The 18,696-nt window shown below is 36.1% G+C and overlaps 1 protein-coding gene across 2 annotated transcripts in view; it reads right to left on the bottom strand.

Annotated features, from left to right (window-relative positions):
- The window catches only part of BMPR2 (bone morphogenetic protein receptor type 2), a 201,893-nt gene that overhangs the window by 42,584 nt on the left and 140,613 nt on the right, over window positions 1–18,696 (bottom strand). The window contains exons 4-5 of one of the 2 annotated variants that reach the window (XM_004262839.4): window positions 2,450–2,560; window positions 1,593–1,684 (exon numbers count right to left, since the gene is read on the bottom strand). The exons of the other annotated variant lie outside the window; for it this stretch is intronic. Of the exons in view, the coding sequence (XP_004262887.2) occupies window positions 1,593–1,684; window positions 2,450–2,560 (203 nt within the window). The remainder of the gene's footprint in view (window positions 1–1,592; window positions 1,685–2,449; window positions 2,561–18,696) is intronic. 2 annotated transcript variants of the gene reach the window in all.

Here is an 18,696-nt window from a genome sequence, read left to right as displayed (position 1 = left end):
AATACAGTACAATAAAAAATAACTCAAAAACCCCCCAGCAAGATGCAACTGTTCTCTTCATTTTTGGCTTCTGGGATTTCTCTGACTTTTTACTGAAAAAAAGGTTAGGGATTTACCATTTAAGGATATTTGTTATATTTCATTCACTATTTCTAATTTAAATTTTAACAAACAGACTGCCCTTTAGAAAGGCTGTATCAATATAAAGTTAAATCAGCAATGTTTGGGAGTGTTTCTTTTACTCAGTCCAGGATAAAATCCTAATGGTTTTAATTAGTATTTTTTCCAGTTTAGTAAATTGGACATCTTATTATACATTTACTAGGCATACTTACTTCTCCTGTGAATTGATAATTCATCTCTTTTGTCTATTTTTGATGGACTGTTTATTTAATGTTGATTTCTACCATCTCTTTATCAATTGTTTATGTGTTGAAATACCTTTTTCAAATTTTGCTTTTAACTTTTATTATATTTTTCTCCCAAATGGAAGGTTCTTAAAATGTTTTATATAACCAAATCTATCAGATCTATTATTTAGCAGTCTCTGGTTTAGTTAATTTATCCTAATAAAGATCATAAAAACATTCATCATGGTAAGACTTTTAACACAGGTTCTGAGATATTACCAAATGAAAATTTAATTCTATACAAAACATAATATTCATATATACCTATACAATATACAATATATACACAGACAAGGAATATTTATTCATCATCTACATCATTGCTTGTCTAGCACATTTTTCTCAGAATCTGATGTCTTTATTCCCATACTCTTGTTCAAGTCTGTATTCAATGATCATCTCCTTTCTAAATATATTTTCTTTAATAACTCCTTTTCCATAACTTTCTTATCTCATTTGCTTTTTTTTTCTCCATAGCACTTACTACTACTTGAAATATACAGTTGACCTCTGAACAATGTGAGGGTTAGGGACACCAACCCCTCCACACAGTCCAAAATCCACATATAGCTTATAGTTGACCCTTCATATATACATGGTTCCTCTGTGTCCATGGTTCTACATCCATAGATTCAACCAACTGTGGATGGTGTAGTACTATAGTATCTACTATTGAAAAAAATCTGTGTATGAGTGGACCCATTCTGTTCAAAACCATGTTGTTCAAGGGTCAACTGTACTTTCATTTATTTAACCTCTTGTAGCCTCTCTCTCACTAGAATATAAGCCTCATGTATCTGTATTGTTCACCAACATTCTCAGTGCCTAGAATAGGCCTTGGCACAAAATTGATAATGCTTGTTGAATAAATGAATGAGTTAATGAAATCACTGTCTCAGATATACTATTATTTTTTATTTTTAATTTTTTTTGCAGTATGCGGGCCTCTCACTGTTGTGGCCTCTCCCGTTGTGGAGCACAGGCTCTGGATGCGCAGGCTCAGCGGCCATGGCTCACGGGCCCAGCCGCTCCGCGGCATGTGGGATCTTCCCGGACCGGGGCACGAGCCCGTGTCCCCTGCAACAGCAGGTGGACTCTCAACCACTGCGCCACCAGGGAAGCCCCGTCTCAGATATACTATGAGAGCAGAAAAAACAGTCCGTAATCTGAAAGCAATCTTACCTCCAACAGTTTCAGATTATCTAGGTCAAGAGAGGGCTCTGATGCTGCTGCCTCCATCATGTTCATACTGTGAAGACCTTGTTTACGGTCTCCTAGAGGAATAGGAAAAAGAACCTGCTAATGTGTGGTTCTCTTAAAAAGAAAATCTTTATTACACTTTTTAATATATGACAGTTAAAAAAAGACCTACAGAAGGACAGACAGCAAGACTTATGCCTAACGTCAATGGGAATAAAACTATTTACTAAACTAGGAATCATCCATAAATGAAGATGAAAAATGAATAACACAAAAGCTGAATTCTGGGAGATTGTTCTAGTAACACACCCAGTATAAAACCCTAAGAAATATGCAGAAACATTAAAGAAGGTTTTATTAAAGTTATTTGAATGAATGAATGGGTGCTGATTTCCTAAAAAGCTTGTCAAATCTAAAGTTTATGAGAACCAACTAGACAGTTGATGATATTTAGGAATTACTGTTATTTTTAGATATAAAAATGGTATTGTGGTTATATATATTTTAAGTCTTTATATTTCAGAGATAATACTAAAATATTTACAGATAAGTTATACCTTCAATTTATTTCAAAATAATCCAGTGGAATGGAAGCATGTGGTGAGTGGGGCTATAGATGATATACAGATGTGATACTCATTGAAGCTGGGTAATAGGTATTTTGTATATGTTTGAAACCTTTCATAAAAACTAGGACAAAAAGTTTAAGAGAGAAGGATGACTCTGGGGTTACCACAGCACAGAGATGTTTTTTACCATGATGAATTTTTATAAAATAAAATCAATTCTGATTAAATGACATGTTTAATAAATAACAAAACAAAAAATTATATTTTTACCTGTCAGCATCCTGTATCCAAAGCATAAGGCAACTATCAAAACAGCTAATACAGAGACTGATGCCAAAGCAATGATTATTGTCTCATCTCGGTTAAATGAGTGAGGTGGACCTAAAAGAAAACAAAGTTTTAAATATAGTCACCCTTTCTTTTTGGTATTTTGCTAAATACTGACAGAAAGGCTATATCAATATATAGTCAAATCAGCAGTGTTTTTGCATCAAATGAAATGAAAGAAAAATTAATAATAAATTTGTAATAACTGTAAATTGTATATTTTTAATCATATGTATTATTTTATATAGACCTAGAACACTGAAACACCTGGTAGTTGTGCTCTTAATTACTGAAATATCAACTATATCATGGAACAGCATAGACAGAACAGTATAATATTTAAAAGAACAATCTTTGGAATCACATTTGGTTTTCAATCTTGACTACACTAGTCTCTCAGTGGCCTTTAGAAAATTATTAGAATTTTCTGATCTTCAATTCTCTCATTTGTAAAAATAGTAATCTCTACCTCACAAGTCTTCTGTGAGGCTTAAGTGGGAGTCTAAGTACTTAGTACAGTGTTGAGTATATTCTACCTGTGCAATAAATGTTATTATGTTTATCAATATTGGCATTATGATTATTAAGGAAAAGAGTATAGCTTTGCAGACAGTTAAACCTGAACTGGACTTCTTCCACATATTCTATGACCTTGGGAATATATCTTTACCTGTCTGCGCCTAAGCTTATTCACTTGCAGAAAGGGAACACACATATCTAAATCACAGGCCTATCATGAGCATGCAAACCATCTTATGTGTTAGTTCCATTCTTTGGATCAGATAATATCTAGAGAAATACCCTTTAGAATGGATGACTACAAACTAGAGCACATCCAGAAGAGAGCAAGTAGAACAGTGAAGGTATAAGAACTCTGAAATGTGATGGGTAGAAAGAATTAGAAGTGTCAGATATAGAAAAGGAGAAAACTTGAGGGGATATGGTAGCTGTCTTCATGTGAAAAAATGGACCTGTAGCTAGAGAGAATAACAAGATCCAATTAGTATCTGTTCAAGGACAGCAGTTATTAACCTAGCATACAGAAGAACTTAAGTTTATAAACAGAGCTGTCTAAAATGGAATGAATGGGACTTCCCTGGTGGCGCAGTGGTTAAGAATCCATCTGCCAATGCAGGGGACACAGGTTCGAACCCTGGTCCAGGAAGATCCCACATGCCACGGAGCAACTAAGCCCGTGCGCCACAACTACTGAGCCTGCGCTATACAGCCCGCAAGCCACAACTACTGAGCCCGCGTACCACAACTACTGAAGCTGGCACGCCTACAGCCCGTGCTCCACAACAAACAGAAACCACTGTCACGAGAAGCCCGCGGACCAAAACAAAGAGTAGCCCCCATATCCGCAACCAAAGAAAGCCTGCGCAGCAACGAAGACCCAACGCAGCCAAAAATAAAATTAAAAAAGAAAAAGAAAGGAATGAATTATCTTATGAGATAGCTGTTCATATTCATTTAACTGGAGGTATTCACGCAGTATTTGATAATAATGACCAGATACTCAGCTTAACGACTGCTAATATCTTTAATCATTCTTTGCACTCTGTCAAAATCAAGCATATTGTGTTTTAAATCTTTTTCACTTTGGACATTATGTATTCTATCAAACTAGAAGGCTCTATGGCAAACTCAAAAGCCAGCATGGCAAAGAGTTCCTCTGATGGGCATTCCTGTTCTAAATGAATGTATCTGTCTCAAATTAAGCACAATTAAATATTAAAATGTCAAAACAATATTTCTATAGAAGGATCTGTTGAAGCACTATAGTACTCTCTTAATCTGCAGGACATTTATTGTATTTTAATAGACTAACATATTAATAATTGCACATAAATTTAACATATAGAGTAAGTTATAGGAGGAAACCTCATTTTACCGTGAGACATCACTTCATACATACACTAGGATGGCTATAATTTAAAAAAAGACAAAAGTGTTGGCAAGAATGGGGAGAGAAATTAGAACTCTTGTACATTATTGTTGGAATGTAAATGGTGCAGCTACAGTAGAAAATATTTTGGAAGTCCCTCAAAAAGTTAAACCTAGCATTACCATAAAATCCAGCAATCCGACTCCTAGTCATATACCAAAAAGAATTAAAATTAACTGTTCAGGGCTTCCCTGGTGGCGCAGTGGTTGAGAGTCTGCCTGCCGATTCAGGGGACACGGGTTCGTGCCCCGGTCCGGGGGGATCCCACGTGCCGCGGAGCGGCTGGGTCCGTGAGCCGTGGCCGCTCGGCCTGCGCGTCCGGAGCCTGTGCTCCGCAGCGGGAGAGGCCACAACAGTGAGAGGCCCGTGTACCGCAAAAAAAAAAAAAAAAAAAATTAACTGTTCAAAAACTTCTACAGAAATGTTCATGGCATCACTAATCACAATAGCCAAAAGTAGAAACAACACAAATGTTCAGAAACTAATGATTGAATAAACAAAATGTGGTCTATCCATATAATGGATACATACAAAAGGTCACATATTCTATGATTCCATTTATTTATTATTTATTTATTTTGCGGTACACGGGCCTCTCACTGTTGTGGCCTCTCCCGTTGCGGAGCACAGGCTCCGGACGCGCAGGCTCAGCGGCCATGGCTCACAGGTCCAGCTGCTCCGCGGTATGTGGGATCTTCCCGGACCGGGGCACGAACCCGTATCCCCTGCATCGGCAGGCGGACTCTCAACCACTGCGCCACCAGGGAAGCCCTAAGATTCCATTTAAATGAAATACCCAGAATAGACAAATCCACAGAAACAGAAAGCAGATTAGTAGTTTCCAGTGACTCAGGTGAGGGGGAAATCTGCAGTGACTCATCAGGTACAGAATTCCGTTTTGGATTGATGAAAATGTTTTGGAACTAGATAGAGGTTGCACAACACTGTAAATACACTAAATGGCACACTTTAACATGGTTATTTCTACGTTATATGAATTTTACCTTTAAAAAAAACCTGACTTTAGAATATGCCCAACCCAAAAGAAATACTATTTTCAACACACAAAAAACAGATACAGGCACACACAAACTAAATAATAATCTATAGATTTTTTACAATAAGATATACACAAATTATTTTATGTGCTTATTGATCTTCCCTTTATTGACTGTCAGATCATTACTGACTTTCAGATACTTTGTATTTTTTTAAGGTAACTGAAGCTTTAAACTATAGTATAAGACAATCAGATTACAGATTCATTATTATGGAAGCTCACATTTTATTTTTATGGTCCACTGAAGTCAAAGAGAGAGAAAAGGTAGGAGGTGAAAAGTGGAGGACCAAACAAGAAACAAGGATATGGTGGAAAATAGTGACATTTAAAGTAAGGTAGAGAGTTTCAAGGAAGGCAGAAAAAGGAAAAGAAAGACCAAAAGGTGGAACATGGTGAATGCTGACTTGACATGGCTTGTTCTTGTCATATTTAGCATTCTATTGGGCAGTGAATATCAAAGGAAATGTCATCTACTTTTAAATCTCTCTGAAATTGAAATTCATAATCTTTAGCCTTGTTATTATTTTTAATAGACTTTATTATTTAGAGATGTTTAGGTTTACAGAAAAACTATGCAGAAAGTTCTGACACTTCTCATATACCACCCCCCAACACACGACTTCTCTTATTAATAGCTTCCATTAGTGTATGCTATGCACTGAACTGTGTTCCCTTAAAAGTCATATGATGAAGCATTAACTACCAATGTGATGACTTTTGGACATGGGTTCTTTTGAAGACAGGTTTAGATGAGGCCATGAGAATGGGCTCACAGTGGGTGGGATTAGTGTGCTTATAAGAAGAAACAAGAGAGTGTTTGCTTTCTCTTTCTCTGCCCTGTGAAGAACCAGTGAGAAGAAGGCCATCTGCAATCCCAGAAGAGTCCTCAGTAGAACCCAATCACGCTGGAACCCTAACCTCCAACTTCTAGCCTTCAGGACGGTAAGAAAATAAATTTGTGTTGTTCAAGCCACTTGTTATGTTATTTTATTATGGCTGGGAAGGGGAACAGAATATGGCACCCCAAAATATGCCCCTTTGGCATAAGGATTTTCTTGAGCTGGTTATTTTTAAGAAACAGCAGACACTGGAGAAGCTCTGAAAACCTAATAGAAGTTATCCTTTTATAAGGGATATTTACATTTCTAAGGGAAATATCCATTTGTAAAGGTATCTCTCTCTCTCTGTACCAGGAAGAGAAAGAATAAAACTTACTATAGAAAGCTTATACTTAAATCTGCATAACAACTATACCCTTGTTTATTTTGCTTTGCCTCGTAAATTCCCATAAGTGGTCTCCATCTCACCTCTACCCCAATCTTCTTTGCTCTTTAGCTGGGGATGGCATATAAAAGATGATAGCTTGGGCAATTTTGGAGAGTCACTCATTTTTCTCCTGGGTATCTCCCATGTATGTAGGAGGTATATACATGTTTGTTTTTCTCCTGTCATTCTGTCTTGGTCTCAGCCAAGAACCTAGAAGGGTGGAGGGAAAATGATTTTTTCTCCCCTACAGCTGCTGGAGCAGACGAAGACAGTATGGAAACATTTATTACAAATTATGAACCAATATTGATACATTATTATTAAAGGCCATAGTTTCATTAAGTTTCAAGATTTGTGTTGTATAGTTCTACAGGTTTTAACAGATACATAATGTCATGTATCCATCATGACAGTATCATACAGAATAGCTTTGCTATCCTAAAAGTTCCCTGTGCTCCACCTACTCATATTTCACTCCAACTCCCACTCTGGCACTCATTGATTTTTACCTTTTCCATAATGTCATATAGTTGGAATACAGTATGTAGCCTTTTCAGACTGGCTTCTTTCACTTAGCAATATGCATACAAGATTCCTCCATGTCTTTTTGTGGCTACACAGTTTATTTTTAACAGTGAATAATATTCCATGGTACCCCAGTTTATCCATTCACCTATTGAAAGACATCTTGGATCCTTCTGGTTTTTGACAGCTTTGAATAAAGTTGCTATAAACATTTATGTACAGGTTTCTGTGTGGACAGAAGCTTTCAGCTCACCTGGATATTGAGTAGCATGACTGTTACATGGTATGGTAAGCCTTTGTTTAGCTTTGTAAAAAAACTGTCAAACTCTCTTCAAAGTGGCTGTCCTCTTTTGCATTCCTACCAGCAATGAATAGTTCCTGTTGTTCTACATCCTTGTCAGCATTAGGTGTAGTCAGTGTTTTGGATTTTAGCCATTCTAATAGATTTTTTCAAACTGGTATCTCATTGTTGTCTTGACTTGCAATTCCCTCATGACATAGGATGTTGAGCATATGCTTATTTGCCATCTGTCTATCTTCTATGGTGAGCTGTCCATTTAGATCTTCTCTCTACTTTTTAATTGGGCTGTTTGTTTTCTTATTGTTAGGTTTTAACAGTTCTTTGCATATTTCAGATACAAATCCTCTATCAGATATGTGTTTTGCAAATATTTTATCTTAGTGTGGATTGTCTTTTCACTGTCAAGGTATCACGGTAATGCTGGCCTCACAGAATGAAATAGGAAGTGTTCTCTAAGCTCCTATTTTCTGGAAGAAATTATAGAGAACTTGTATCCTTTCTTCTTTAAATGTTCTCCAGAATTCAACAATAAAACCATCTCAGCTTGATGCTTTTGGTATTAGAAAGTATTAATTATTGATTCAATTTCTTTAATAGATAAACACCTGTTCAGATTATATATTTCTCCCTGTGTGAGTTTTGGTAGATTGTGTCTTTCAAGGAATTGGTCCAATACATCTAAGTTATCAAATCTGTTAACATAGAGTTGTTCATAATATTCCTTTACTATCCATGGGATCTGTAGTCATGACATTTCTTTCATTTATGATTATTAGAAATTTATTTCTTTTTTCATTTTGTTCTTGGAAGCCTGGCTAGAGGTGTATCAATTTTATTGATCTTTTTAAAGAACCAGCTTTTGGTTTTGTTGCCTTTTCTCTATTAATTTCCTGTTTTCAATTCAACTGATCTCTGATCTAACTTTTACTCCTTCTTTCTTTCTGCTTATTTTGGATTTAATTTGCTCCTCTTTTTCTAGTTTCCTAAGGTAAAAACTTAGGAAATCACTAGAATTTATTATTGAAGGAAAAAAAAAGGGCATACAAAATTAAATCCAATTCATCTAGTTAACATTAAAATAAAATATCTGCCCCAATTTTAGCACCCATGTGAAACCAACCAGGCCCTGTGGGACTCCTGGGCACAAAACCCTTTCTGTGTCCCTCGTTTCTTGTTTGTAGGAAATAAGCTTCATTCAGCCTCCATGACCTTCCCTGAGTTCCAAAGGGCAGGTTCAAACAGTTCCTAATCGAGGAAGGGAGGGGATGCAGAGACAGGGAGGAGTAGTACAAAAACAACAGTGCAGCTTTGGAGCAGGGTACTGGTTCCTCCTCAAGGGATATACATATCAGTATTTTTGAGCTCCTCTGAAGTACGAAAACCACCACCAAATGGAAGATGTTAACTGCTTGATGAAGCATTCTTCATTCCAGAGAGGTCACAGTTCGATAACCTCGAGAACCACAGAATCCTATCATGAGACCACCTGACACCAGATGATCTCTAGACTGAAGGAATGCAGGTCCTGCAGGCACCCAGATCCTTATAAGCAACCCCTCCCCTTGAGTATAAGACTCCTCACAAACCGCCCCCCCCACACTGAGACACAGTTTTTGTTTTTTTTTTTTAATAGTTTACTGTATGTATGTATGTCTGTATGTCTGTCTGTCTGTATGTATGTATGTATTTATTTATTTATTTATGGGTGCTTTGGGTCTTCGTTGCTGTGTGCGGGCTTTTCTCTAGTTGCGGCGAGCAGGGGCTACTCTTCGTTGTGGTGTGCAGGCTTCTTGCTGTGGTGGCTTCTCTTGTTGCAGAGCACAGGATCCAGGCACCCGGGCTTCAGTAGCTGCAGCACGCAGGCTCAGTTGTTGTGGCTTGTGGGCTCTAGAGCGCAGGCTCAGTAGTTGTGGCGCACGGGCTTAGTTGCTCCATGGCATGTGGGATCTTACCGGACCAGGGTTTGAACCCTTGTCCCCTGCATTGGCAGGCAGATTCTTAACCACTGCGCCACTAGGGAAGTCCCTGGGACACAGTTTTGAGGGCATTAGCCTGCTCTGGCCCCCTTTGCCTGGCAAAGCAATAAAGCTATTCTTTTCTACTTCATCCAAACTCTTTCTCTGAAATTCAAACTGGGGCTGGTGTACAGAGGCTGATTTTCAGTATCAAATGTGACAGACAAAATTTATTTTTCATAGAATGAAGTTGTTCTTTAACTGCATTAATACAAATTCGCAAATCTAGTGTGAAACAAAGGTTTGCTATTTCCAAATTAGAAAGGCTAATTATTTAAATGGATATTTATTTCCTTATGTAATTCAAACACATATGAATTAATAAAGTAATGTCTTGAAAACATTACAAATGCCAACTATATGGTACTTACATTTTTTTTTATTTCAGAGGAAAAAATGAGATAAAAATTACACTGCTTAAAGCATAACTCAAGCTATGACTTGTCACCTAGATTTTTATTTTTTGAATTGGACATCTATGTTCTGTTTTTTCATACATCTCTTTTAAAAAAAATCTAGATATAACTGATGTACAACAATATTATTTTCAGGTGTAAAACATAATGATTCAACATACATTTCTCTCCTATGTGCCATTAAATCATCATTGAGAAAGTAACATAGCATTTCTTAAAAGAGTGCTATTCACTATCATCTTGAAAAGGGTACCCTCATACACTGTTGGTAGGAAAGTAAACTGGTACAGCCATTATGAAAACAGTACGGAGATTCCTTAAAAACTTCAAAATATAGTTACCATATGATCCAGCAATTCCATTCCAGGCCATATATACGGAAAAAACAAAAACTCTAATTTAAAAAGATACATGCTCCCCTATATTCATAGCAGCACTATGTTAAAACAACAAGACATGGAAGAAACCTAAATGCCCAGTGACAGATGAATGGATAAGGCAGATGTGGTATACAGATATAGATATATAGATAAAATATGATATTACTCAGCCATAAAAAAAAAAGAATGAAATAATGTCATTTGAAGAAACATGGATGGACCTAGAGATTATCATACTAAATAAAGTAAGTCAGACAGACAAAGACAAATATATCACTTATATGTGGAATCTAAAGAAAAAATTGGTACAAATGAACTTATTTACCGAAGAGAAACCGACTCACAAACATAGAAAACAAACTTACGGTTACCAAAGAGGAAAGGAGGAGCAGGAGAAATAAATTAGGAATTTGGGATTAACAGGTACAAACTACCATAAAAAAATAAACAACAAGGACCTACTGTATAGCACAGGACACTGTAACTATATTCCATATCTTGTAATGACCTATAATGAAAAAGAATCTGAAAAACAATACACACACACACACACACACACACACACACACACACACATATATACATATATATTTTGCTATACACCTAAAACACTGTAAATCAACTATACTTCAATTTAAACAAAAAACAAAAAAGCAACTTTATCACCCCGAAGATAAACTCTGTAACCATTAACCATTAACTCCTTATTCTCCCCTTCTCCAACAATCTGGTAAACTCCAGTCTACTTTCTTTCTCTATGAATATGCCTACGATTGATATTTCATGTAAATGGAATCATACAATATTTGCTCTTTTCTGTCTGGCTTATTTCACTTAGCATAATGTTTTCAAGGTTCCTCCATGTTGCAGTAGATAGGTTATCTTTTCCCCTTCTTAATATGTCCACTGAAGTACAAAAATTTTAAATTTTGATGAAGTCTAATTTATCTACTTTTTCCTTTGTTGCCTATGGTTTGGTGTCATATGTAAGAATTCACTGCTAAAGCCTAGGTCATGAAGATGTACTCCTATATTTTCCTCTAAAAGTTCTATGGTTTTAGCTTTTATATTGAGGTTGTTGAACCATTTTGAGTTAATTTTTGTATATGGTGTGACGTAGGGGGTCAACTTCATTCTTTTGCATATGGATGCTAGAGTGTTTTTAACTCAATCCAAACAATCTTTGTCTCTTAACTGGAATATTTAATCTATTTACATTTAAGATACTTAGTGACACATTTGTGTTTATATCTACTATTTTATTTTAGACTATTGGACCATGCCAACTAGTTTTCCAGGCAGTAGAAAGACCTTAGAATATGGTAACAGTTATTACACTCTCCATGATTAATTACTGATGTCATATTTTCGTCCCTTTTTTAAAACTCCATGAACAATTATTATGAGCAAAAGTGCTACAATGAGAACTTTCATATGCTTCTTGCTTGTAGTGCAAATAGGTACAGCTTTTTTAATTTTTGAATTTTATTTATTTTTTTATATAGCAGGTTCTTATTAGTCATCAATTTTATACACATCAGTGTATACATGTCAATCCCATTCACCCAATTCAGCACATGACCATCCCCACCCCACCACGGTTTTCCCCCCTTGGTGTCCATACTTTTGTTCTCTACATCTGTGTCTCAGTTTCTGCCCTGCAAACCGGTTCATCTGTACCATTTTTCTAGGTTCCACTTACATGTGTTAATATACGATATTTGTTTTTCTCTTTCCGACTTCCTTAACTCTGTATGACAGTCTCTAGATCCAGCCACGTCTCAACAAATGACTCAATTTAGTTCATTTTTATGGCTGAGTAATATTCCATTTTATATATGTACCACATCTTCTTTACCCATTCACCTGTCGATGGGCATTTAGGTTGCTTCCATGACCTGGCTATTGTAAATAGTGCTGCAATGAACATTGGGGTGCATGTGTCTTTTTGAATTATGGTTTTCTGTGGGTATATACCCAGTAGTGGGATTGCTGGATCATATGGTAATTCTATTTTTAATTTTTAAAGGAACCTCCATACTGTTCTCCATAGTGGCTGTATCAGTTTACAATCCCACCAACAGTGCAAGAGGGTTCCCTTTTCTCCACACCCTCTCCGATATTTGTTGTTTGTAGATTTTCTCATGATGCCCATTCTAACCGGTGGGAGGTGATACCTCGTAGTTTCCATTTGCATTTCTCTAATAATTAGCGATGTTGAGCAGCTTTTCATGTGCTTCTTGGCCATCTGTATGTATTCTTTGGAGATATGTCTATTTAGGTCTTTTGCCCATTTTTGGATTTGGTTGTTGGTTTTTTGAATATTGAGATGCATGAGCTATTTATATATTTTGGAGATTAATCCTTTGTCCGCTGATTTGTTTGCAAATATTTTCTCCCCTTCTGAGGGTTGCCTTTTGGTTTTGGTTATGGTTTCCTTTGCTGTGAAAAAGCTTTTAAGTTTCATTAGGTCCCATTTGTTTATTTTTGTTTTTATTTCCATTACTCTAGGAGGTGGATCAAAAAAGATCTTGCTGTGATTTATGTCAAAGAGTGTTCTTCCTATGTTTTCCTCTAAGAGTTTTATAGTGTCCAGTCTTACATTTAGATCTTGAATCCGTTTTGAGTTTATTTTTGTGTATGGTGTTAGGGAGTGTTCTAATTTCATTCTTTTTACAAGTAGCTGTCCAGTTTACCCACCACCACTTATTGAAGAGACTGTCTTTTCTCCATTGTATATCCTTACCTCCTTTGTCATAGATTAGTTGACCATAGGTGCATGGGTTTTTCTCTGGGCTTTCTATCTTGTTCCATGGTCTATGTTTCTGTTTTTGTGCCAGTACCATATTGTCTTGATTACTGTAGCTTTCTACTATAGTCTGAAGTCAGGGAGCCTGATTCCTCCAGCTCTGTTTTTTTCCCTCAAGACTCCTTTGGCTATTCGGGGTCTTTTGTGTATCCATACAAATTTTAAGATTTTTTTGTTCTAGTTCCGTAAAAAATGCCATTGGTAATTTGATAGGGAGTACATTGCATCTGTACATTGCTTTAGGTAGTATAGTCATTTGCATAATATTGATTCTTCCAGTCCAAGAACATGGTATATCTCTCCATCTATTGGTATCATCTTTAATTTCTTTCATCAGTGTCTTGTATTTTTCTGCATACAGGTCTTTTGTCTCTCTAGGTAAGTTTAGTCCTAGGTATTTTATTCTTTTTGTTAAAATTGAAATGGGAGTATTTCCTTAATTTCTCTTTCAGATTTTTCATCATTAGTGGATAGGAATGCAAGAGATTTCTGTGCATTAATTTTGTATCCTGGAACGTTACCAAATTCATTGATTAGCTCTAGTAGTTCTCTGGTGGCATTCTTAGGATTCTCTATGTATAGTATCATGTCATCTGCAAACAGTGACAGTTTTACTTCTTCTTTTCCAATTTGGATTCCTTTTATTTCTTTTTCTTCTCTGATTGCCATGGCTAGGACTTCCAAAACTGTGTTGAATAACAGTGGTGAGAGCGCACATCCTTGTCTTCTTCCTGATCTTAGAGGAAATGCTTTCAGTTTTTCACCATTGAGAATGATGTTTGCTGTGGGTTTGTCGTAGATGGCCTTTATTATGTTGAGGTAGGTTCCCTCTATGCCCACTTTCTGGAGAGTTTTTATCATAAATGGGTGTTGAATTTTGTCAAAAGCTTTTTCTGCATCTATTGAGATGATCATATGCTTTTTATTCTTCAATTTGTTAATATGGTGTATCACATTGACTGACTTGCATATATTGAAGAATCCTTGTATCCCTTGGATAAATCCCACTTGATCATGGTGTATGATCCTTTTAATGTACTGTTGGATTCTGTTTGCTAGTATTTTGTTGAGGATTTCTGCATTTATATTAATCAATGATACTGGTGTGTAATTTTCTTTTTCTGTAGTATCTTTGTCTGGTTTTGGTATCGGGGTGATGGTGGCCTCATAGAATGAGATGGGAGTGTTCCTTCCTTGTAATTTTTTGAAAGAGTTTGAGAAGGATGGGTGTTAGTTCTTCTCTAAATGTTTGATAGAATTCACCTGTGAAGCCATCTGGTCCTGGACTTTTGTTTTTGGAAGATTTTTAATGACAGTTTCAATTTCAGTGCTTGTGATTGGTCTGTTCATATTTTCTATTTCTTCCAGGTTCAGTCTTGGAAGGTTATACCTTTCCAAGAATTTGTCCAATTCTTCCAGGTTGTCCATTTTATTGGCATAGAGTTGCTTGTAGTAGTCTCTTGGGATGCTTTGTATTTCTGCGGTCTCTGTTGTAACTTCTCTGTTTTCATTTCTAATTTTATTGATTTGAGTCCTCTCCCTCTTTTTCTTGAGGAGTCTGGCTAATGACTTATCAATTTTGTTTATCTTATCAAAGAACCAGCTTTTAGTTTTATTGATCTTTCCTGTTGTTTTATTTCTATTTCATTTATTTCTGCTCTGATTTTTATGATTTCTTTCCTTCTGCTAACTTTGGGTTTTGTTTGTTCTTCTTTCTCTAGTTCCTTTAGGTGTAAGGTTACATTGTTTATTTGAGATTTTTCTTGTTTCTTGAGGTAGGCTTGTATAGCTATAAACTTCCCTCTTAGAAGTGCTTTTGCTGCATCCCATAGGTTTTGGATCGTCATGTTTTCATTGTCATTTCTCTCCAGGTATTGTTGGATTTCCTCTTTGATTTCTTCAGTGATCTCTTTGTTATTTAGTAACGTATTGTTTAGCCTCCGTGTGTTAGTGTTTTTTATGTTTTTTCCCCTGTAATTCATTTCTAACCTCATAGCGTTATGGTCAGAAGATGCTTGATATGATTTCAATTTTCTTAAATTTACTGAGGCTTGATTTGTGACCCAAGATGTGATCTATCCAGGAGAATGTTCCGAGCGCACTTGAGAAGAAAGTGTAATCTGCTGTTTTTGGATGGATGTCCTATAAACATCAATAAATCTATCTGGTATATTGTGTCATTTAAAGCTTCTGTTCCCTTACTTATTTTCATTTTGGATGATCTGTCCATTGGTGTAAGTGAGGTGCTCAAGTCCTCCACTATTATTGTGTTACTGTCGTTTTCCTCTTTTATAGCTGTTAGCAGTTCCCTTATGTATTGAGGTGCTCTATGTTGGGTGCATATATATTTATAATTTTTATATCTTCTTCTTGGATTGATCCCGTGATCATTATATAGTGTCCTTCCTTGTCTCTTGTAACGTTCTTTAACGTCTATTTTATCTGATATGAGTATTGCTACTCCAGCTTTCTTTTGATTTCCATTTGCATGGAATATCTTTTTTGATCCCCTCACTTTCAGTCTGAATGCGTCCCTAGGTCTGAAGTTGGTCTCCTGGAGACAGCATATATAGATGGGTCTTGTTTTTGTATCCATTCAGCAAGGCTGTGTCTTTTGGATGGAGCATTTAATGCATTCACGTTTAAGGTAATTATCGATATGTATGTTCCTATGACCATTTTCTTGATTGTTTTGGGTTTGTTTTAGTAGGTCCTTTTCTTCTCTTGTGTTTCCCACTTAGAGAAATTCCTTAGCATTTGTTGTAGAGCTGGTTTGGTGGTGCTGAATTCTCTTAGCTTCTGCTTGTCTGTAATGCTTTTGATTTCTCCATCGAATCTGAATGAGATCCTTGCCGCGTAGAGTAATCTTGGTTGTAGGGTCTTCCCTTTCATCACTTTAAGAATATCATGCCACTCCCTTCTGGCTTGTAGAGTTTCTGCTGAGAAATCAGCTGTTAACCTTATGGGAGTTCCCCTGTATGTTATTTGTCCTTTTTCCCTTTCTGCTTTCAATGATTTTTCTTTGTCTTTAATTTTTCCCAATTTGATTACTATGTTTCTTGGCGTGTTTCTCCTTGGGTTTATCCTGTATGGGACTCTGCACTTCCTGGACTTGGGTGGTTATTTCCTTTCCCATGTTAGGGAAGTTTTTGACTATAATCTCTTCAGATATTTTCTCTGGTCCTTTCTCTCTCTTTTCTCCTTCTGGCACCCCTATAATGCAAATGTTCGTGTGTTTAATGTTGTCCCAGAGGTTTCTTAGGCTGTCTTCATTTCTTTTCATTGCTTTTTCTTCATTCTGTTCCACAGCAGTGAATTCCACCATTCTGTCTTCCAGGTCCCTTATCCGTTCTTCTGCCTCAGTTTTTCTGCTGTTGATTCCTTCTAGTGTAGTTTTCATTTCAGTTATTGTATTGTTCATCTCTGTTTGTTTGTTCTTTAATTCGTCTAGGTGTTTTTTATACATTTCTTGCATCTTTTCGTTCTTTGCCTCCATTCTTTTTCCGAGGTCCTGGATCATCTTCACTGTCATTATTCTGAATTCTTTTTCTGGAAGGTTGCCTATCTCCACTTCATTTAGTTGTTTTTCTGGGGTTTTATCTTGTTCCTTCATCTGGCACATAGCCCTCTGCCTTTTCATCTTGTCTATCTTTCTGTGAATTTTTTTTTCCCCCCACAGGGTGCAGGATTGTAGTTCTTCTTGCTTTTGCTGTCTGCCCTCTGGTACAACTTCTTTGGCAACAGTTTAGCTCTATCTCCTATGATTAAGCAATTCTACTCTTAGGTATAGACTTTGGAGAAACACATGCACATGTGTACCAGGACATACATTCATGAATGTTCACAGTTGAATTATTCTCAATATACAAAAATTAGAAACAACCCAAATGTCTATCATCAAGAGAATGGACAAGTAATTGTTGTATATCTATACAATGGAATACTATGCAGCAGTGTGGAAATGACTTGCATTCATTATATTAAAAACAAACAAACAAATATGCCAGAAGAATTACAGCTTTGTCAGTAACACAAACAAATCTGAAAACATCTTGTTGGGTGAAGGAAGCAAGACACAAAAGAAAAGGCTCTGAGTTAATTAATATAAAGTTTAAAAACTGGAAAAATTTAACTATATTAAACTCTTGGGCATATATCAAAAGATAGACAAACTAAAGAAAGATTACAGAAAAAATTATGGAAATCAAGGAAATGATTATCATAAGAGTCATAATAACAGCTATCCTGAAAAGGGGGAAAAATGAGTTGTGATTAGGAAGAGACAAAACACAGGGGTCATCTGGGATGTTTTTCTGGATTTGGGTTTGATGATGCTTTATGTTGAACTGTATATATTTTATATCATATGTTCTACTATAAAATACTTAAGCCCAGAAAAAAAGACTAGAAGGAAATGCACTGAAATGTTAGCAAAGATTTTGAGCAATTTTTATATATGTATTTTCTAAATATTCTACAATAAATATGGATTATTTTCTATTTTAAGCAGCAGAAAACCCAACAACCATCATTTTAAAAGAACTCACTGCTTGTTCTCTAGGAGTTCACAATGTAGTACCAGTTTTCATGTATGAGCTTCCCTCTTTATTGGCTGTGTACAAAATGTTCCTGCTTTACTATCATAAGGAATTATCCTCTAACATCTGACTTTTGGTATCCCAGTTTCTCTGAATGTCTGAGTTTAGAAATGCTAGTACCTGATACTTAAGATTTACTGCACAAACAAAAATTCTCCTTAACCCCTACTATTAACCACCATTATTAACTGCCACGATTGTATAGTGCCAAACTATATAATAAAATGATAGTTTTCAACTTATTTTCCTTTGTCTACAAAATATAAACATACCACAGGCATCTTACCAATTTCACACTGTCACCGTTAAATCCTACTTTATATGAAATAGCCAGTAGGTTTACCAAAAAAAAACCAAAAACAGCTATTATCCTCTGCTCTCCTTATTCCCAAATATTAAAAGATAAGATTAATAAAATAGGCACATAATAAATCAAATACACGGGGCTATCTACATCTTAGAAGAATCATCAACATAGGATAGTCAAAGGATGTCTTTACAATGAACTATAGAATAAAGGGAGGGGAACAAAACCATTTAAAAGATGTTCTTAAGTACAGTTAAACTGTTCTGCGTAACTGTGAGCTGTTGAAGAATCATTGAGGCAGACAGATCAGCCTGATATGAAACCAAAAGTTCTGGGATGATGTTCACGAGGAGAAGCTTGGCATTCATTATGAAGCCAAGAATACTGCAAAAAACAGATTCGATAAGGAATAAATGCAGTTGTAAATCAAAGAATGTTCCTCACAACTGTATGTCTGTTCAAACAGCACCCTGTGCAGCATTATCTATAAGTAAATGACATTTCCAGATTACAAAGCAATAGCTAGCATCAAAAACATACAATCAGGTAGGTTTTCTTCTGCAAA

Source organism: Orcinus orca, chromosome 7 (assembly GCF_937001465.1).
Source record: "Orcinus orca chromosome 7, mOrcOrc1.1, whole genome shotgun sequence".
Classification (NCBI taxonomy): Eukaryota; Metazoa; Chordata; class Mammalia; order Artiodactyla; family Delphinidae; genus Orcinus; species Orcinus orca.
The sequence above is the reverse complement of the archived record's forward strand: the minus strand, read 5'-3'. Positions and strand labels throughout refer to the sequence as shown.